Genomic DNA, 23,214 nt, shown 5'->3' with positions numbered 1-23,214 from the left:
GAATTAACTCAGTGGCAATAGATTCGTTTTAGTTTTTTTATATTGTATTGTTATTGAGTGGAGCAAGTGAAAAAAATCCGTGATACAAATTTAAAGGCTAGCCCCTTTTTTGCCTCTTTTCTGTACATAGTAGCCCCTCTTCCACTTTTGTCCTCTACCTACCTATATTAAACAGCAACAAAAAACACATTTGCCATCAAGTTGACTTACTCGTGCTGAGTCCATGTGTGTCACTATGGAATTCCTCCATGCAATTTTCAATGACTGGTTTTTTGGGAAGTAGATTGCCAGTATTTTTTTTAATAAATCATTTTATTGGGGCTTGCACAACTCTTATCACAATCCATACATACATCAATTGAGTAAAGCACCTTTATACATTCGTTGCCCTCATCATTCTCAAAATTTGCCTTCCACTTGGGTTCCTGGAATCCTCTCATTTTCCTTTTTCCCCTACCCCTCCCTCTTTTCTCCCCCCTACCCCATGAACCCTTAATAGTTTATAAATTATTATTTTATCTTATCTTACACTGTCCGGTCTCTCCCCTCACCTTCCTTCCCGTTTCCCATCACCCAGAGAGGAGGTTACATGTAGATCCCCTAGATCGGTTCTCCCTTTCTATACCCCCTTCCCTCCAGGTGTCGCCACTCTCACCGCTGGTCCTAAGGGGTTCATCCGTCCTAGATTCCCTGTTTCCAGATCCTTACTGCACCGCTGTGCATCCTCTGGTCTAACCAGGTCCCCAAGGCAGAATTGGGATCATGAGAATTGAGGGGAGGAAGCGTTCAAGCACTAGAGGAAGGTTTTGAGTTTCGTTGTTGCTACACTGAACCCTGAGTGACTCATCTCCTCCCCACTACCCCCCTGCAAGGGATGTCCAGCTGTCTACAGATGGGCATTGGGTCTCCTTCATGCACTCCCCTCATTCACGGTGATATGATTTTCCCCCCGCCTTTGTTGTTTGAAACCTGGTCCCCTCGTCCCTTCATGATCACACATGTTGGTGTGCTGCTTCCATGTGGGCTTTGTTGCTTCTGGGCTAGATGGCTGCTTGTTTACCTTCAAGCCTTTAAGTCCCCAGATGCTATATCTCTCAATAGCCGGCCACCATCAGCCTTCTTCACCACACTTTGCCAGTATTTTTTCTGAGGCATTTCTAAATGGGCTGCAGAGCAAGCTGTTAATTGGCATCATTCGGGGTCTCCACATATCCATATAGAGAAACTGAAATTTCTACCAGTTGTTTAAAAGTATTCATAAAATTCTTTTTTTTAAATCTTGTTGAATTAGATGAATAGATAAAATGAACCGGTTCAAAAGTGAAGAGATCCAAATTCTGGTCTGATTCTGCCATTTGTTAGCCAAACTCGGCTCCCTGCCCTTGAGTCCATTCCGACACATGGAGACTTCACTGAACAGGGTGGCACTGCCCTAGGGGTTTCCAAGACTCACTCTGTGGGAGTAGAACATCTCCGCTTTGTTAACCGCTACAAGCATCAGAATTGGCATTTGAGGTATCAGTTTTTAACTTGTAAATGAGGGAACTGATATTTACCAAAATGTAATGTAAATAGATGTCCATGAGAAGAACATGAATAGATTTGGTTCATGGACCTGAATTTGAGAAATTAAGTAATACACTCAGGCTTATTTGTGGACAACCCGCTGGAATCTGTAAGACATTAAAATGTATTGGAAATCTCTAAGAAGGTGTTTTCCTCTTAAAGAAACCCTCTAAGACAGTGATTCTCAACCTTCCTAATGCCGCGACCCTTTCATACAGTTGCTCATGTTGTGGTGACCCCCCCCCAACCATAAAATGATTTCCGTTGCTACTTCATCACTGTCATTTTGCTACTGTTATGAATCAGGAGACCTCTGTGAAAGGATCATTCAACCCCCCCCCCCAAAGGGGTCGCAACCCACAAGTTGAGAACCGCTGATCTGAGACTTGGACAACTAATAAGGAAGACTTAAGAACTCGAATGATGGTCTTAGGGAAGACTTTTGAAAGTGCCATGGACTCCCAGGAGAACAGACAAATCTAAGCCAGAAGCACAGTTAGAATCGTCCTTAGACGTGAGGCTGACAAGACTTCACCACATGTGCTTTTCCATGTCCCTGGAAAAGGAGGTGGATTGGCACAGTGGCTGCAACCAGGGGATCAAACAGCAACAATTGTGAGGGTGATCCAGGACTGGGCGATGTCTTCTGGTGTCCATAAGGCCACTCCAAGTCAGAATTGCCTCAAAAGCACCTAACAACAACAATAACGAGCATTCCCCAAGCGTCTTCCGTCCCAAGCCCTTTCTCACAGAATGTGTCTAAGACTCTGTGATCCCAAAAGAATGCTTTCGAAAACACGGGGTGGGGTGCTTGTGTTCTGATTCTATTTGACTGCTCCTGCATGATCTGTGATTGGACCTCTTTGGGCCTGGTAAAGGTCCAGTTTGCCCTGTTATGTGATGTGATTGTGGTGTCCTGAACATACGCCTGGATGCCTTGATGCCATCCTCCCTCCACTGTCACACTACACCGCACATGACCCCATCCTTACATACAGGCACACCCTCATGAGGCCCTCCATGCACTACCCAGCCCTGATTGGTCCAGCTGGAGTACTGGCAGAAAATCTCTTTGGATGGGTCCCTCTTACTGGCCTACACCTGACCTCAGCTTTCTTTCCTGTTATTTAAAACCACTGCTCTCCTGTTGTTCCGGACTCACGGTGACCCTGTGACTGCAAATGTTTATGAAAGGTGACGGCATCATCTTTTTCTCCCAGGGCGGCTGGTGGCTTTGAACCCAGCTTTTCAGATAACAGTCCAACAGGCATCCATCAGCCCTCCCTCTCCTGCCAGCGTTTGGTTGTGAGTTGAATCAATCCCAACTGATAACAGCTCTAGGTACAACAGCGCCCAGCTCCGCCTGGGGATGTGTCATCCTCACAAGTGTGCTTATGTTTGAGCCCCTTGTTGCAGCCACTGTGTCGATCTAGCTTGTAGATCTTCCACTTTTTCACTGCCCTGCTGCTTTTCCTGTCTTGAGCGAAGGAATATCCGGGGCCATAAGTTTCTAATAATAAACTAATTAAGTTATAGACTAATTATTACTCTGTTGTCCTCAGCCACCATCCATTCAGACCCTGACAAGTCATATCTTACAGAGTACGATTGCTCCGTGGGGCTTCCTGGGCTCTAACCTTGGTAAAGGCAGATCACCAGGCTGTTCTTCAGCGGTGCTGCTGGGTGGGTGAGAATAGCCAGTCTTCTGACTAACAATCCATCACAAACTGCTGGCATCACCAAGCCTCTTAGTAAGGACCCTGGATAATTCAATAAAACATTCATGAGCGCCGATTGGTTTCTTATTTTGTTTTTGAAATTTTATGTTGCACTCTGTTTGGAACTTGGAATGTAGGAATAAATAAAACATATTCCTTGCCAGCCAAATGGCATCCTGCATCCCACTAAGGACCTTATAGATTAATATGTGAGATGGATTTGTAAACAAATGTGTTTAAAAGAATGTAGGAACCATTTACATTAATGATATCTGCAGTACTGTGCAAAGAATAAATACTTCTTTGTTTAGGATAGCCAGTAGTTGTTTTATTCAAGCAGAACATTATGAAATTCTTAATCTCATGGAAGGCAGGAGGGCTTAAATAAAATATTCGTCTATGAAATTCTTATTTCTTTCATATGGTGCAATGTCTCAGGTAACTATAGATTTTCCTAGTCTTTTAATAACAGAAAACAAAATTCCGCAGAGATTCCCTTGCCCTTCTTTAAAAATTGGTTAAAGTAATGTATGTAACATTATTTTGTGTAGTGGCAGGCATTCTTTTCTAGATGCGGGGGTCGAAAGAGCGCGGTAAAGCTTCATTCTGCATTGAGCGGCTTAGTGGTCCTCCTAAGAAGCAGGTTCCTGTTTTAGTGCCATTGAGTCAGTTCCAACCATTGTTGAAGCCACTGTGGCAATCCTTCTCAATGAGGGTCTTCCTCTTTCTCGCTGCCCAGGATGTCCTTTTCCAGGGACTGGTCTCTCCTGACAACATATCAAAGTTTGTGAGATGAATTCCTGATGTCATCACTTCTAAGAAGTATTCTGGGGTCCTTCTTCCAAGTCAGATTTGATTGTTCTTTTGACAGTCCCTGTGACTTTTGATGCTTCACTGCTACAAGCCTGATGGCTTTCTGCAGTGGTTAGCCCTTCTCACCCTCTAAGGAACACTCTGAGTGTACTTGGTCCTAGACAGATGTGTTCATTCTTCTTCCAGTCCATGATGGATTCGGGACCCCTCACCAGGACCACCTGCATAGGGAACTGGCCTTTACACTTATGACTTGGACACTGACTCTTTGGGGTGGGGGTGGGGGTGGGGGGGGAGCACTCAGATCCCAATCCAGACCCGTGCATATAAAAAGGCACTAAGATCACCTCTTTCTACCCTTGTGGTTTCCCCTCCACTGTTCCAGAAGCTTCTATCCCAAATTCCTGTCCCTTAGACATAGGTGTCTAAGGGTTAGTCCCCAAAACACAGATCTTCCCACCTCCTACCATATTGCACCTCAAGTTCCAAAGCTCTAGAAATGCTGCATATTCATTATGGTTCTGCCACATCATAACATGGGTTAAATCAACTTTATTTTATTGTTAACATTGTTCTTGGCATATCATTTATGTACCATACAATTCAATGATTTAAATATATTAAAAAGAGTTATGCAGTCATCACCAAAATCAATATTAGAATATTTACTCATTCTGTACCAATAGCATTACCTCCACATTACTCTCAACCTCCTCTGTCATAACTCTAAGGAACTATTTATCTAGTTACTGTCTCTATGGATTTCAGATAGGTTTCATATAGATTTCATACAGTCCAGAATTTCATATAAAGAAACTCCAACAATGGCAACAAAATAAAACACAGCAATGCCTCAATCCAAAGTAGAAAAAATTTGCAACTACAACAAACTAAAAATGGGCGAAAGGGAAAACCAATTTATGATAACATGTTCAATTTTAACCTAACTGTATCCACAGTGAACCCTGGGTGGGGTAGTGGGCTACACAGTGGGCGCTAACTGCAAGATCGTTAATTCGAAACTGCCAGCCACTCCATGCGAGAAAGAGGGATCTTCCTACCCCCATATAAAGCTCAGCCTTGCAGTGTAAGACATGACAAAATAATAATAATTTATAAATTATCAAGGGCTTGTAAGGTAGGTGGGATGGGGAGGGAGGAGGAAAATGAGGAGCTGATAGCAAGGGCTCAAGTAGAAAGAAAATGTTTTGAGAATGATGATGGCAACAGATGTACAAATGTGCTTGACACAATGGATGGATGGCTGGAGGGATTGTGATAAGAGCTATAAGAGCCCCAGTAAAATGATTTTTTAAAAAGAGGTCAGTCTTGGAAACCCACGGGAGCAAGTCTACCCTACTCTATAGGCTTTTCATGAATCAGCATGGACCCTATGGCAGTGAATTGCTGGTTTTTATAGCTGCAGTAATCCACTTTCCAATGCAGTCTGTCTGTGGGCAACACTGTCCACATCCCTCATCAAGGGTCTGAGAGAGTTCAATGGAGGCTTAATCCATGTGGTGAGGTTGCAAAGAAATTTGGATTTTCACTGTCTTCCTTTGCCTTCTGCATTGTCTTCCTTATCTGCTGGGTCCTCAGAAGATAACCTCTCATACAATTCCTCTCCCTCCAATCTTGGATTTTATTGTTTATAATCCTTGGATCACATAGGTGGTGTGGTCCTGCTGTGTGGACTTGGATCACACCTCACTTAGCTGCCTGCTTGTTTTAAGACAGCCTTAAGACCCTAGATGCTATCCTTTCTGATAGTCAAGCACTATCTGATGTCTTCAACACACTTTGCTATAGCACCTATATCTTCAGCAATCTCTCATGAGGACAAGAATCGAGCTGGGGCACGTCATAGGAAGAACTGTTCTGAAATTAAGGTCTACAATGAAGAGTGAGCTCAAAGCCCATTCCTATATCTATAGTATATATCTATATATCTCCTTCTTACACTTTAGGGGCAGGATTATAAACATGCTGAAAATTAATTTATGTGACCTCCATGAAACATTTGGTAATTCTAGCAATTGTATCATTTATCTAGCTAATGGTATAGATTTGGAACTACTGTTGATAAAAGGAAAATATGAATATATAGGAAAGCTTTTTAGACTAAAATATATAGGATGTTCACTGTTGCAGGTTAACACCATTTAAGAAAGCCCTGAAGGTTAGACACAAGGCAAAATTCCAATTATGCTCATTCACTTTGAACATCATTTTTGGGTGAACTATCTCTTCATGTATTTTTTCCACTTTTTAATTGGATTATTTGGGGTTTTTTCAGAAGGTCCCAGACATCTGTTTTTCTTCATTATCTTTTGTAGTATTTGTATGCCCTGTAATAGGACGCTTGGGTTTGGCCCTATTTTCCTATTGGTGACCTTTCTAGCTCTGGGAATTACAGTTAGGCCTTTGAGTTCTTTTTTGCCCATGGCGTGAGGTGGGAGTACTGTCTCATTCTTCTGCAGATGGAGATCCAAGTTTGCCAGCACTGTTTATTGAAGAGACTATCTCTTTCCCCAATAATGGTTTTGGTCCTCTTGTCAAAGATCAGTCACCTGTAGGTGAATGCATTTACTTCAGGACCCCATTACTCTTCCTGCAAGCCAAGGATGGAGCAGTCTAGTGCTCCACCCTCACCCTGCTACACCTTCAGACTTTCAATGTGGCCCCCTTGTGAATATCTCCCAACCAGTTCAGATGAGGTGCCTAGCACTGTGCCCGAGTCAGAGGTCTGCAACTGGGATTCCTCAGGGACTTCATAGCTTTGCCACCATGTGGGAGGGTCAGACCGGCCACACTCCCCAAACTGTGTCTTCAGTGCTGTCCTGTGTAGTGCTGTCATCTAAGGAGGGGACATCATGTCTCTAGCTGAAGCCAGCCTTGCAGTCATCTCTGTGAAAGAGCTGCTGTGAACAGGAACAATGCCCTCGAGGTTCAGTGCACCCAAATGTCTACTCTCTCTCTCTCTCTCTCCCTTTCCTGTGGAGACATAAACAATCCCCACCCCTTTGGTGGATTAGTGCCCTGATCCCCCATTGCTGTCTTTTTTCTACCCCCACCCCCTCTGGGGGCCATAAAAACACAGGTGCTATCTGCATCTTTTTTTATGATTTATGCATCACAGGGTTTGGCCTGGCTCTTGCCAAAATATCTGGTCCTCTACCTGGGATACTGTGCAATATGTACATTTTCCGCTATGCCCATTCTGCTGTTTGCTTACCTCAATGGTCGCATGTTGTACTTGTCCTTTTGGGCTTGGCTACCTTCACTCAGCATTATATCCTCCAACTCTTTCCACGAGACAAGGTGCTTCATCTTTTCATCACTGTTTTGAGGGATGCAAAGTACTCCGTCATGTTTATATACCAGCGTTTTTTAATCCATTGGCCTCTTGATGGAAATTTAGGCTGTTCCCAAATCTTTGCGATTGTGAACTGAGCCTTGTGAACATTTGAGCACAGATGTCTGGCCGTGGCCTGTTTCTTATTTCTTCTGGGTGTATACCCAGTAGTGAAATTGCTGGGTCACAAGGTAACTCGATTTACATCTGTTTTAAATATCGCCAAATTACTTTCCATAGTGGCTGTATGTATCCAGAAGACGACCAGCAGAGAACGAGAGTTCCTATCTCTCCACACCCACTGGAAAGTTTGTTGCTTTCTGTTTATTTGAATTGGGTATCGTGGTGTTAAGTGGCATCTCATGGTTCTTTTCATTTGAATTTCCAGGATGGCTAATGATCAGAAACATTTTCTCATATGTTTTTGGCCATTTGCATTTCCTCTTTTGTGAATCTTCTGTTTTTATCCAGAAGATGAAAACAGAATTTGGTAGAGTATCTATCATTATACCAGTACCATGCTGTTTGGACAACTGTGGCTGTAAAGTAAGTTTTAAAGTCAGATAATGCAAGCCCGTCCACTTGATTCTTCTTCTTAAGGACTTCTTTGACAATTCTGGGCTTCTTCCCTTTCCATATGAAGTTGGTCATCATTTTATCCACTTATTTGAAAAATGATGCTGGTATTTGTGTTGTGATTGCGTTGAACCTATATAGTGCCTTAGGTAGGATTGACATCTTTACAATATTGAGTCTACCAATCTATGAGCATTGGGTATTTTTCCAATTTTGAAGGTAACTTTTGTTCTCTTCCAATAATGTTCTGTAGTTTTCCTCATACAGATCTTTTTTATTTTGGGGGGGGGGGTGGCGTTGTTAGATATATCCCTAGATATTTCAATTTATGCTTGGCTATCATGAAGTGTACTGCCTTTATTTCTTTTTCTGTCATCTCATCAGTTGTTCATAGCAATCCAATTGACTTCTGCTTATTGATCTTGTATCCTGCCACTCTACCATATTTATCTATTGCTTCCAGCACTCCTATTGTGGAGCCTTTGGGTTCTCACTATATAAAATCATATCATCTTCAAATAACAATAATTTCACTTCTTCTTTCCCCAGATGTATACCATTGACATCCTTCCCTTGCCTTATATTATTAGCTAGGAACTCCAGGACAATATTGAATACAGCCTTTTTTCAGTGGGAATGTTTTAGTCTTTTCTCCATTGATTGTAACACTGGCTGTTGGGTTTTCATATTTGGCTATAATTATATTAAAGGAGGTAATTTGCTTCCGGTCCTATTTCCTTGAATCTCTTAATTAGGAGTGGGTGTTAAATATTGACAAATGCTTTTTCTGTGTCCATTGATATTCTCGTGTGGTTCTTATTCTGTTTCTTCATGATATGAATCCCACTTGGTCATGATGAATTATTCTTTTTATATACTTTTGTATTCTATTGGCCAAGATTTTGTAAAGGATTTTTGCATCTATATTCATTAGAGATATTCACTTGTAGTTCTCTGTTCTTGTCAGATCCTTGCCTGGTTTTGGAATCAGTGTTATACTAGCTTCATAGAATGTGTTTGGGAGCTTACCATCTTTTTCTATGTTCTCGAAGAGCTTGTGTAGAATTTGTGTCAGCTCTTCCTTTAATGCTTGGTAGAATTCTCCTGTGATGCCATCTGGGCCAGGGTTTTTTTGTTTTTTGGTTGCTAGTTCCTTGATAACCTTATCTATTTCTTCTTTTGGATCTGTTCAAGTTCTTGGCATCTACATGATATAATATGGGGAGGGTTTGTTTTTCCAGGTATTTGTCCATGTCTTCCAAGTTGTTGTATTCCTTGGAGTGCAATGCTTTGTAGTACTGTGTAATTAGTCTTTTAATTTCAGTAGGGTCCATTGTAATTTCCCCTTTAACCTGGATATTATCTGCTCCTTTCCATCTTTTGTTAGAAGGTTTGTTGTTCTGGTAATCCTTTAGAAGAACCAGCTTTTTACTGAATTGATTTATCCATTTTTCTGTTTTGTTTTCCCACTCATTTATCTCTACCCTGAGTTTTATATATTTTTTCTTCTTGCTGTTAGAAGGATTATTCTGTTGACTCTGTCCCAACAGCTGAAGGTTTTGTAATAGGGTATCCACCATAATCTCAGTTCCTTGTTTATATGCCCATTTATCACTCTCAAGCATCCTCTGATAAGTGCCTTTGCTGTATCCCATAGGTTTTGGTATATTGTATTCTAATTCTCATTGGATTCTAGCAACTTCCTAATTTCATATATAATTTGCGCCAATACCAACTATTTTGAAGAAGTAAGTTATTCATCCTCCAAGTATTTGCCTTTGTTTTCTTGTTTGTTTGCTTTTAAATCTTTCTTTTGTTGGTTTCCAGCTTTATGGCATAGTAGTAAGAGAAGGAAATATGAATGACCTCTATATATTTGAATTTGGCAAACTTTGACTTGTGTTCCAGCATGAGGTCTATTTTCAAATACATGCAATGTGAACTTGAAAAGAATCTGAATCTTTTTACATTTGGCAGAGAGCTCTGATTATGTCTGTCAGGTTGAGTTGTCCAACAGCAAAATTTAGGTCTGTAGCTTTGTTGAGCTTTCCTGCTGATATTTATTTCTCAGAGAGCTGTGTATTGAAGTCTCCTACTATGACTATCGATTCCCTGATTTCTTTTTTTTAATCTTTTGAAGGATTCGATTGATGTATTGCACAGATTTCTCATTGGGCATGTATATGTTTATTATGCTCATTAGCTCTTGGTCTACTGATCCTTTAGGCATTCTATAATGCCCATACTTATCTCTTGTTATGTCCTGTATCTTGAAATTGAGTTTGTCAGAAATTAGAATTGCAACTCCTGATTTTTCAGATTACCATTAGCTTGATATACCTTCCACCAACCTTTGACCTTCAACCTGTTTTTGTCTGTGAGCTTGAGATGTGCCTCTTGCAGACAACAGACTGCTGGGTTTTGTTTCCTAATCCAGTCTGCTAGTCTTTGTCTTTTCATGGGGGAATTCAGACTACTGGTGTTCAGAGTTATCACATCCATCTATGGATTCTTTGCTGTCATCTTGTATTTTTTGTGATAGACATTTTACTCGCTCCCTCCTTAGCAGTGTGTTATGTTTTCACCATTTGGTCAAAGACCTCTTTGGCATTACTTTCAGTAGCTCTGACTTCTGGTGAGTGTTACACTATGCAGTGGTCTCAAGTTTGTGCTCTGTGGATGTTGGTCTTCTTACCAAAGTGAGTTGGAAAGTAATTTTTGTTGTCCTGGGGGGGTGGTTGTTTTTGTTTTATATATTCTCTCAATTTTTCCTGACATGGGAAAACCCTTACTTCTCCACCTATATCAATGGAGCATTTGGCAGGATAGGGAATTCTTAGCTTATTCCTTCATGGTTTCTGCTGATAAGTCTGAGCATATTCTTATCTAATTACTCTCATAGGTGTCTGCATTGGTCTTCTCTAACTGCTTTTATGACTTTCTCCCTTTCCTCAAAGTTGGATTATTTGACTAGTATGTGCCTTGGTGTGTTCTTCTTGGGGTTCAGTCTAATTGGTGTCCTCTCTGCTTCTGGATGAGTGTGTGATTTTCCTTGATTAAATTTGGGGAGTTTTCTTCCAGAAATTCCCTTGCTATCTTGGCTGTTGATTTTTTTAATTTGTGTCTTTCTCTAGTAACCCAATATTTAGAATATTGGTTCCCATCATAGCACCACTAATTGTTCTCAGGTTTTCTTCAGCTTCTTTGATTATCTTGTTTGATTGCCTTTCATGTTTGTTGAATTCTACTTGAGTAACTTCCAGGTCACTGACACAAAATTCTCCACCTCTTCCAACCTGGTCGTAAGGTCTTTTACCATTTGTATTGTATCTGCTGTGTTTTGCCTTAACTCCTGTATTTCCCTTCTGTAAGTGGACTCTATCCTCTCGATTTTTTTCATCATTTTTCTATATTGATTCCCTCATATCCTATGTGACTCTAAGCAGCATACTAAAGATTTTTCTGTAGAGGTTCAAAATCTGCCTCTTCTATGTATGTCACTAGGTTCAGATACTCCTCAAACATTGTGTTTTATTTCTCTTGCTTTCTTGTAGTGGCTGCTAATGTGGGTTGTTATCTGGGTGGTGTTGTGGTAGAGCTCAGCACCATTTTCCTGGGTGTCCAGGAGCCCTGTGGTTTCTTTCTCAGAGGCTAGTAGGAATGATGCTAATGACCACCGAGAGTCAGTTGCACTGTGGGTTTGGGCTGTGAGATCGTTAAGGTTAATTTGTCAACCTGGTCAATAAACACATGTGGGATTAATTGAAGGGTGGAGAAATAAGTTGCGCGGTGAGCCTCACCTTTCTAGTTCTTGGGTCTCTTGCTTTCTGATGGCGGACCAGGGTTCAGCTGTCTTAGCCAGTTCCCTGCTTCAGCTGGCATGGCTCACTTCCTGCAAGACATCCCTGAGAAGGACATCCCTGAGGAGAAGCCACATGGACCTACCTCAATGCAGCCCTGGGTGCTGGAGCAGCTGTGTGGGACCCCTGCCAGCACTGAAATGCTTACACACTCACTGATTTGTCTTTCCTCCTGCAGTCGGCATAATTGTACGTGTTTTGTGAGATTGAGAAGGACTTTGTAGATTGGCGTCGGACATATGGGCTAATGTTGGACCTCTGGGTTTGGGCAGCACTGGGTTGGGATGCTTTCTTAATGTGCATTTACCCTTTATATAAAACTCTCTCATATATATGAGTTTCTTTGGATTTGTTTCCCTAGCTTACCAGACTAACACAGGCTGCCTCTCTACCTCACTGTGTTAACTCTCTTCCTAGCCAGCAGGAGATACATAATTGGAGGGTGACATGGATGGCTCTCTCAGACAGGGTGGGATGACCACGGGCAGCATGGGTGGTGCTGGGCAGGCCACTCGTGCACAGTATGGGCTGGCACTCACAGGCCATAGCAGGGGAGGGACCTACTCAAGGGACTTATGCACAGACCACAGCAAGGAGGCTGTGATTGCTAGCAGCAGTGCCAGGTCTGTCATGAGCAGGGAGATGGCACAGGGAAGGCAGATCACATGCAGGCAGACCAGCATTCACAGGGACATGGACACAGAGGGTTATGGGGTATACGTATTTAGTTGGTAAGTTGGTGGAGAATAGGTATTGACAAGGCATAGAAAGCAGGTTCTAGATGTTGTGGTTGGGGTGCATGATGGGTATATTAAATCTACCAGGATCCCTTACTGACCCTATAGATTGTGATAGGGAGAGTACAGACCTGTAATTATTTGTGTTTATAACAGAAGGCCCCTTTAGAGTAGGTTGCTGCACCATTCCAAGTTCTCCTCTCCTTACATGCAATCCCAAGGAACATATAAGCTATTATTGTGGGTGCCTTTGAGATGTGGTGCTTCTGTTCAGAAGGTGGTCAGGGTAGGGTCAGTGGGACCCCATGGTCACTAAGTAACCCTGATGTGATGAATCCCAATCCCTGTGACAAGGAAATGAACCTGTGTTTCTTTCTCAGAAGCTAATTGAGAACAGGTCTAACAACTCTCTGGAACTGACTTTGCCACGAGTTCAAGTTGTCTCTGTCTCTCCCTGGGGGCCGGCTCTCTCCCTAGAAAGCTGCGATTTTACTTGGTGAGGTTGGGTGTTGCTGATGTGAAGGGAGCGGGTTCCAGAGATTGTCGTGATTGGGGTAAAGGAGGAGTACAGTGAACCCACCAGGGTCCCTTGTCGACCCTGCATATTATGGAGGGACAGTGTTTGTTGTTCTGATGTTTTACTGCCTTGCAGTGTTGTAGGAGGTCAAAGAAGGGGAGAGAGTCAGGGTAGAGGGATGATTTTGTGTCTGGTATGGCTGAAAGATCTGTATCCTTGTGATTGAGTTAATTATCTTGAAACAATGTACCTCTGGGGAATCCAGTCAGAGGAGATGGGGATAATGGACGTGGCTAAGTGAGGGTGGGTGGAGGGGGTCTATTCCTGTCACCCACTTAGCTAGCATAGAGGGGTTAAGTGTTGCAATGTCTAATTCAGCAGGCCAGTGTCTTATGTGGAAGGCTTGTTTTGTTGACTTATGATTGTGTGGTCTTTGAACAGTGTTTCTAAGACTCTTCGTTAAAGCCAAACTGATAAAACCTGTTTGGGGCCTGAGGTCATGGACTTCAGCTCCTAGTGGTGTTTCTTGTTTTGTTATGTTAATGTTTATTAATGAACCAAGTATGTGGTGGCTTAGATTCAAGGCTAAGAAAATGAACACAGCCTCACTAGTAATGATTTTTATGCTCGATCCATCCTTTTCAGAGTCATGGATGTTTAATGGAGTTCTGTGAATGTTTTTCTATTTCTAAATGATAAGTGTTCCATATTGACATTAATTGTCATGTGATTTCGTATTACAGGGTTGTTCTAAGATGAATGAAAATATCTTTAAAAATATTTTGGATCACTTTGTTCTATTAAATTGGCATTCCATGATGCACACCTTCCTGACATGATTGCTGAAGACAAATGTGTGCTTAAGCAAATGTGGACAAGAAAGATGATGGTGCCCGGCTATCAAAAGATACAGCCTGGTCTTAAAGGCTTGAAGGTAAACAAGCGGCCATATAGCCCAGAAGCAACAAAGCCCACATGGAAGAAACACACCAGCCTGTGTGACTACGAGCTGTCGAAAGAGTCAGGTATCAGGCATCAAAGAACAAAAAAAATCATATCATTGTAAATGAAGGGGAGTACAGATTGGGGACCCAAACCCATCTATAGGTAACGGGACATCTCCTTATAGAAGCGTCATGGGGAGGAATCGAACCATTCAGGGTGCAGTATAGCAACAATGAAACATACAACTTTCCTCTAATTTCTAAATGCTTCCTTCTCCCCACCCACACCCTACTATCATGATCCCAATTCTACCTTACAAATCCATCTAAAACAGAGGATGTACACAGGTACAGATAGGAACCAGAAACACAGGGACTCCAGGACAGATGATCCCTTCAGGACCAATGCTGACAGAGGTAATACTGGAAGTGTGGAGGGTAGGTGGATTAGAAATGGGGAACTGATTACAAGGATCTACATATAACCTCCTCCCTGGGGGAAAGACAATAGGGAAGTGGGTCAAAGGAGATGTTGGAGAGTGTAAGATATGACAAAATAATAATAATTTTTAAATTATCAAGGGTTCATGAGCGAGGAAGGGTGGGTGAGGGAGGGGAAAATGAGGAGCTCTGATACCAAGAGCTCAAGTAGAAATAAAATGTTTTGAGAATGATGATGGCAACAAATGTACAAATGTGCTTGACATACACTGCATGCATGGGTGGATTTTGATAAGAGTTGTATGAGCCCCCAATAAAATGATTAAAATATATATATTTTGGATCCCACCCCCTGGCCCTAGGATATTGGCACATGAAAAAGCAGGACAAATTGGCTACATTCGACAGCTCTTGCTTTACACATGTGGACACAGCTTCACAGTCTGCCTCCTGCTATCTGTCTGGTCATCTCCAGCAGAAGGGTGCTTCCTCTGACTCTCAGTCACACAGGGGCTTATTTTCAAAGACTCGGGACTGTTGTCATCCATTTTGAAGACAGCATTTAAGAGATATTCTTAATATTTCTTAAACACAGTCAGTAAAATGAAGTCAATTTAAGAAGTATTCCTCTAAAGTCTCAAAGCTCTTCATCTCACAAGCGCGCACTAAGCAGTTACTTCATGGAAGGTGCTGCGGGGAAAACAGCCGAGCAACGTGCTGTCTGATTAGTAACGAATGTGGTGCCACTCTGAGCTGGAAGCTCTAAAAGCAGTGCTTTTCAAACCAGTGTTCACAACTAATTACTTGTTAGTGAAATCCACTTAGTGGATCGCAGAAATCATTATTTCTAATTAAGGAGAACGCAATATAAGATACTAGAAAGAAAATTGATTGTTTCACATGCACTAAAGTTAAGTACAGTTTTATAAAAAACCTTCCTTTCAGTTGTTAGTATGTACAACTGTGTGTCAAAAAGTATTGCTGCAAAATTGTGGACAATTTTTTCAACAAAAATATAAAAATGGGAAGCTGTTGTTTCATGACATATTGATCACCTAGATCAACACACTGCTGAAGGTAATGTTTCCATCTCTTTAGTCCTTCCCCAAAGAATTGTGCCTTTCTTGATTGATACCAGGTCAACAAAGAATTTGGGGTATCCTGAAGGGACCCAAATGGTGTTCCTTTTCAATGTTGAGTTTAGGGAACCAACCCCCCAAAAAAGTCTGGAAGGGTAAGATCAGGGCTGTTGGGTGGATGAAGTAAGTTTTCCCAGTGGATTTCTCATAGGACAACCCTGGTGCCCTCAAAGGATGAGCAGACGCATTGTTGTGATGGGAAGAAATTCATAACACAACTTCCCTGGCATTTTTCTCACCACTGCAGTTTTCACTTTACTTAAAACTCCTTTCCCATAAGCCCCATGATCATCCTATGTATGTCCATCAAGAAATGGTCTCAGGATTTTATCTGTGCTGTGGTTGTGTGATGCCAGCCAGGTCCCTTCACAGTGATCCCATGTACAGCCGAACCCCGCCTGGCCCCACGCCATCCTCACCATTATTGTTACATTTCAGCCCAGGTGGCAGCTACTGGGTCAACCCTTCCTGCCGAGGGTCTTTCTCACTTTCACTGCCTCTCTGTTTCACCAAGCATGATCTCCTTTTCCAGGAGTCCCCAGGACAGTGGGCACAACCTGCCGAGCTGACCTCGCCTTTCATTGAACTGACCTACCAGATCCTCCTAGAAATAACTGGGTAGCATTGGACATTTTTAAAATCAATTTATTGGGGGCTCATACAATTCTTATCACAATCCATACATGCATCCATTGTGGAAAGCACATTTGTACATTTGTTGCCATCATCATTCAAAAAACATTTTCTTTCTACTGAAGCCCTTGGTATCAGAGCTCTTAATGAGCCCTTGATAATTTATAAATTATTATTTTGTCATATCTTACACTGTCTGACATCTCCCTTCACCCACTTTTCTGTTGTCCATCCCCCAGGGAGGAAGTTATATGTAGATCCTTGTAATTGTTTCCCCCTTTCCAACCCACCCTCCCTCCAACCTCCAGGTATTGCCACTCACATCGCTGGTCCTGAAGGGATCATCTGTCCTGGATTCCCTGTGTTTCCAGTTCCTAGTTGTACCAATGTACATCCTCTGTTCTAGATGGATTTGTAAGGTAGAATTGGGATCATGATAGTCGGGGGGGGGGGACGGGACATTTAAGAACTAGATGAAAATTATGTTTCCTCGTTGATATCCTGCACCCTGACTGGCTCATCTCCTTCCCACAATCTTTCTGTAAGGGGGTGTCCAGTTGCTTACAGATGAGCTTTGGGTCTCCACTCTGAACTCCCCCCTCATTTGCAATGATATGATTTTTTGTTTTTTGATTCCTGATACCTAATCCCTTCAACACCTCATGGTCACACAGGTCCTGAAGGGGTCATCTGTCCTGGATTTCCTGTGTTTCCAGTTCCTGTCTGTACCAACGTACATCCTCTGATCTAGCCAGATATGTAAGCTAGAATTGGGATCATAATAGTGGGGGAGGAAACCTTTAGGAACTAGAGAAACATTGTATATTTCATCACTGCTACCCTGAAACCTGACTGGCTCATCACCTCCCCGCAACCGTTCAGCAAAGGGGTGTCCAGTTGCCTACAGATGAGCTTTGGGCCTCACTCTACACTCACCCTTATTTACAATGATATGATTTTTTGTTGTTGTTCTTTGATGCCTGATACCTGATACCTTCGACACCTCATGGTAACACAAGCTAGTGTGCTTCTTCCATGTGGGTTTTGTTGCTTCTGAACTAGATGGCCGCTTGTATCTTCAAGCCTTTAAGACCCCAGACACTATATCTTTTGATAGCCGGGCACCATCAGCTTTCTTCACCACATTTGTTTTGTGCACAATTGTCTTCAGTCATCATATCGGGCAGGTGGTCACCCACTGATAGGATTTTTTGTTCTTTGATACCTGATACCTGGTCCATTCTACACCTTGTGGTCACACAGGCCGGTGTGCTTCTTCCATGTGGGCTTTGTTGCTTCTGAGCTAGATGACTGCTTGTTTATCTGCAAGGCCTTGAGAAGTATTGGACTTTTTTCAGGCACCCTAAAAAATGTATTACTGAAAGGACTTATGTGCAGCCACCCACTGATCACAGAGACATTTTAAACCTTTAAAAAAATTGGAATAAACCCATGTATAGAATCCCACTAGCAATAATGTTTACTTGCCTTGTATTCACTAGTTTCCAAAGAGAAGTGTATTTTTTACTTTGAGACATAATCAAAAACATTTAAAAGCTGCTGCTCTAGAAAGAAAGTCAAAACAGAGAGATGGCAGAAGGATGGAAGGGGGTGGAGGGAAGAAAACAAAAGTTCTCTTCCCAAGAAATTTGCAGACTTGCTGAGAAGATAAAGGTAATTAATGAACAGCACAGCCCTTGCTGTAAAGCAACAAATGACTAAAAGATAAACTAAATGTTCCTGATTGAAAAGTCTAATGGGATTAAAACCAGGAGAAAAATCAATAAAACAGTTAATCATGCCTTCCTCTTGGGGAAAAAATGTTCTTCACTCAGCTTCCAGGTCAGGACACCTCACTGAGCCTTCTCTAACCACCTTACATGTTCCTCCTTATCTCCGATCCGTCGTGTTTACAGTAATGCTGGTCACAGCTCTTAGGTCTCTTCCATCTTCTCCCTACACCATTCCTCATGCCAGCCCGTCCAGCCTCACCAAGCTTTACCTGCCAGGTGCATGGCCGCCTCTGTGTGCCCAGCCCAGATCGCCTGGACTTGTGCATCCAGCTCTCTGTGGAACGGCTGTACTGGGATGTTCTATGAAAACACCCCAACTTGTACTCTTAGTTTTTGTCCCCAAAACTGCCCCACCCTTACACTTCTTTGTTGACTAATGAGAATTCAATCAGCACTTTAGCCAGCATTGCTGCAAACACGAAGGACAGGGAGAAAAGGAGGAACCAACACTGGAGTTAGAGATGGATACCTGAGGTGCCTGTCCTATTGATCATAGAGCAACAACCTCACAGCCATCCTTGACTCCTCCCTTCTCTCCATCACCATGTCCAAATCATCATTAAGAATCCAACTGGCACTGTTCTTGCCATGCTGCTTGAGTACCCGCGCCACTGTGAATGGCACAGTAACTGCCCAGACCAGGAAGTTCATGACCAGCCTCCTGCTGCATTGAAAACAAATGGTCAGTGTTGTCCTTCACCCTGGGAAAGCAGCAGTGTCTAAAACAGAAATTCATGAAAAACTAGCCAACAAATATATAGGACCACATCATATGTCATTTTGGTACTTGGATTTAGAACCCATTTTGGTGGTAGCAAGACTCTTGGCTTTGGCCTGGATTATGATTCTTTGGATTATGCAAACAAAAATGGACCTAAGCACAAAGAAGACATGATCTGTACGGGAAGAAAGAGCCCTCAAGGACAGAGCCTAAGGAACGCAAGAACATAATGAAGAAAGTCAGCGGGACTGCGAAGGCCAACCTTGGTTTTGGCAAAAAGGAAGAACAAAGAGTCTCCAGTGGCTTAGTCTGTGATGACTGTGTGGATTTTTCACCAGAGAATTAATAAATTATAAAATTTTTAAAAGGAGAAGATAAATCCAATTCAGAGTTTTGCGAGCATTGAAGCCAACGGAGGCCAATGTTTCATGCACAACCTTGCAAGGGTGGAGATCTAGGAATGGTGCTTGAGTGGACACACAGGGTGAGCAGATGTGGGAAGAAGAAGGAGCGTATACCTACCAACATATACCCGTTTGACAGAGGATGTTTGCATATGTGTACTTACCTTTGGCGGAAAAATGCCCATAAATGTGGTGCAGTCTATAGGGAACAAAATAATGAGGACTTATTAGACATAACCAAACACCTTGAAGACATGAGTCACAGGGTGAGGAGGAGCAAGACCATGGTCTCAGATGGCACCACAGTCATTTTGGCAAACTAATTCACAGTGCTCTTCAGCCTGCTTTGGTGATGGGGTCTGAAAAACAGGAGCATCCATCTAGAGTGCAGTTCTGGTGTCTCCCCATCCCGAAGAAAGGAGGTGGGTGAAAACTGAAGGACATGTGGAAATAATTAGACTTAAGGACTAATGACTAGGCAAATAACCAGAGACTAGAACTACATGGTGCCTAGTTACTACTGTGAACTGTTTTGAAAAGGATCACATTAGAAGGTCCTCAATAGAGTGGGAGAAAAATACAGAACAGAACTCAAAACCATAAAGGAGACCAAGCTTACTGTTCAATCAGAGACTGGTGGGACTCCAAAGACTATGGCTCTTAGTCCCTCTTCATGTCTGGACATGAACTCACTCTAGTATTGATAATTAAGCATTTATGATAAAAAGGGCCACATTTCCCAAAGGAAAAAGTTCACACTGTTGGTCATGAGGGAGGAATGGAAACAATAAATCTATGGAGGAAGTGGGAGAAGAGATGGAACATTACTGGGATTCCAAAGGGTGAGCTGAAAGCCCACATGGAAGAAGCACACCAGCCTGTGGGACCACAAGGTGTCAAAGGGATTAGGTATCAGGCATCAAAAACAAAACATCATATTGTGAATAAGTGGGAGTGCAGATTGGGGACCCAAGACCCATCATCTGTAAGCAACTGGTCATCCCCTTACAGAAGGGTCGCAGGGAGGAGATGAGCCAGTCAGGGTGCAGTGCAGCAACAATGAAGCATACAACTTTCCTCTAGTTCCTAAATGCTTCCTCCCCCCACTATCATGATCCCAATTCTACCTTATAAACCTGGTCAGACCAGAGGATGTTCACTGGTACAGACAGGAACTGGAAACACAGGGAATCCAGGACAGATGATCCCTTCAGGACTAATGCTGAGAGAGGCGATACTGGGAGTGTGGAGGGAAGGTGGGATAGAAAGGTGGAACTGATTACAAGGATCTACATATAACCTCCTCCCGGGGGGGGGGGGGGTGGACAACAGAAAAGTGGGTGAAGGGAGATGTTGGACAGTGTAAGACATGACAAAATAATAGTAATTTATAAATTATCAAGGGTTCATGAGGGAGGGGATCAGGGAGGAAGGGGAAAAATGAGGAGCTGATATCAGAGGCTTCAGTAGAAGGCAAATGTTTTGAGAATGATGAGGGCAACAAATGTGCTGGAAACAATGGATGGATGGATGGATTGTGATAAGAGTTGACAAGCCCCTGATAAAATGAATTTTTTAAATTAAAAAACAAAAGGTGAGTTGAAATAAAATATATGTGAATATTGAATGTAAAAAAGATAATCTGTTCTGTAACCTTCATGTAATTCACGATAAAAAGATTTTTATAGCTCACGATGTGACCAGTAAACATGAAGGAAGAGAGTGTTACAATTAAACTTGATCAAAGAGGAAACCTTACCTCACCTGAAAGCCCTACAGTGAATACTCCAATTGGGACATTCATTTCCATGGAGCTTAAGCCAATAGCTTGGAGAGAAAGTAGGCTAAAGTAGAGGCATTTAGTTCAAACTCTCAAGAAGCAACATTGCATATTAAGGTGGATTTCATGTTACAAAGGTACATAGGATACTTGGAATCTATTTAGCTGTTTCTACATAAATATAATTTGAAAGCTAATTGATTCCCTGAATTATAGTGAATGAGATTCTCCTTTTTGGTCCATTTCCATGCAGTCTTTTGAATGTAATTTGTAACTTGGTGTTCCAAACAGCACCAAGATAAGTAGTAATCAGATGAGAATAATGAAACACAGAAAATGTTAACTCCATCTCTAACTTGCTTTTTAATAGACATCAAAGAGCTATGTTCATTATTTAAAAATATATATAATGCTCTATAGCCTCATTTGAGGAAATTAAGACTTCTCTGTCTACTTTGTAAAAATTCATTTTATTGGGGTATCATACAACTCTTATCACAATCCATACATACATCCATTGTACATCCAGTTGTACATTTGTTGCCATCATCATTCAAAAAACACTTTCTTTCTACTTGAGCCCTTGGTATCAGCTCATCATTTCCCCTCCCTCCTTGCACCCCCTCCCTCATGAACCCTTGAAAATTTGTAAATTATTATTATTTTGTCATGTCTTAGCTGTCCGACATCTACCTTGACCCACTTTCCGTTGTCAGTCCTCCAGAGAGGGGGTTATATGTAGATCCTTGTGACCAGTTACCCCTCTCTACCCCACCTTCGCCTTACTGTTCTGGTATCACTACTCTCATTATTGGTCCTGAGGGGTTTATCTGTCCTGGTTTCCCTGTGTTTCCAGCTCTTATCTGTACCCCTGTACATGCTCTGGTCCAGCCAGATTTGTAAAGTAGACTTGGGATCGTGATAGTGGTGGGGAGGAAACATTAAAGAACTAGGAGAAAGTTGTATATTTCATCATTGCTACACTGCACCCTCACTGGCTTGTCTCCTCCCCTTCTGTAAGAGGGTGTCCAGTTGCCTATAGACGGGTTTTGGGTCTCCACTGCACACTCCCCCTCATTCACAATGATATGATTTTTGGTTCTTTGATGCCAGATACCTGATCCCATTGACACCTCATGATCACACAGGCTGGTGTGCTTCTTCCATGTGGGCTTTCTTACTTCTCAGCTAGATGGCTGTTTGTTTATCTTCAAGCCTTTAAGACCCCAGACACTATATCTTTTGATAGCTGGGCGCCATCAGCTTTCTTCACCGCATTTGCTTATTCACCCATTTTGTCTTCAGTGATCCTGTCGGGAAGGTGAGCACCATGGAATGCCAGGTTAATTGAACAAAGTGTTCTTCCATTGAGGGAGTACTTGAGTAGAGGCCCAATGTCCATCTGCTATCTTAATACTAAACCTATAAATATATGCACACAGACCTATTTCCCCACCATTGTTTCTAAATATATTTACATATGTGCATGCCTATATTTAGACCTCTATAAATGCCCTTTGCCTCCTAGCTCCTTCCTCTATTTCCTTTTACTTTCCTCTTGTCCCACTATCACGCTCACCCTTCATTTGGGTTTCAGTAATTCCTCTGGGTTACATTGCCCTTGATCAAACCCTACCAGGCCTCCTACACCCTCCTCGCCACTGATTTTTGATCACTTGTTGTTCCTTTGTCCCTGGGTTTGTTAACACCAGTGACTTCCTTTCCCCTGCTTCCCCCTCTCTCATATCCCCCCAGAATGGTCAGTCCATTGTTTTCTCCTCCAGATTGTTTATCCCACCTATCTTATCTAGATAGACCTGCAAAGACAATAATAGGCACACAAAAACAAGACAGAGAAAAACAAGGCAGCAAAAGAAAACAAAACAACAAAAACCAATGACCAAAATAAAAGAAAAGCCTGTAAATAGTTCAATTTCTGCTTGTTGACCTTTACAACTGTTTTCCAGTCGAGTCAGATGGGGTGCCACGCCCTAGTCCCAAAGTCTATCTTTGGTATTCCCTTGGGACTCCCTTGCTCTATTCCCCTTGCTGTTCTGTTGCCTTTAGTGTTTTGTCTTGGTGTGGTGGGGTCAGATCGGGTACAATTCCTGCACTGTATCTCTAGTGTTGACCCTGTAGGGCTATGGGTCAGTGAGGAATGTCATGTTTCATAGTGGGGCTGGCCATTTGGTCCTCTCTGTGCATTGGCTGCTCTGA

General features: G+C 42.3%; 1 protein-coding gene across 1 annotated transcript in view; it reads left to right on the top strand.

The window, feature by feature from the left end:
- Positions 1-23,214, top strand: part of DLGAP1 (DLG associated protein 1) — a 394,837-nt gene that overhangs the window by 55,690 nt on the left and 315,933 nt on the right. Inside the window, 1 exon segment of the mRNA XM_075532913.1 lies at positions 1,173-1,180. Coding sequence (XP_075389028.1) covers positions 1,173-1,180 — 8 coding nt within the window.

The sequence above is a fragment of the Tenrec ecaudatus genome, chromosome 15 (genome assembly GCF_050624435.1).
Source record: "Tenrec ecaudatus isolate mTenEca1 chromosome 15, mTenEca1.hap1, whole genome shotgun sequence".
NCBI lineage: Eukaryota > Metazoa > Chordata > Mammalia > Afrosoricida > Tenrecidae > Tenrec > Tenrec ecaudatus.
Note: the sequence above shows the minus strand (reverse complement) of the source record. Positions and strands in the feature narration are given on the sequence as shown.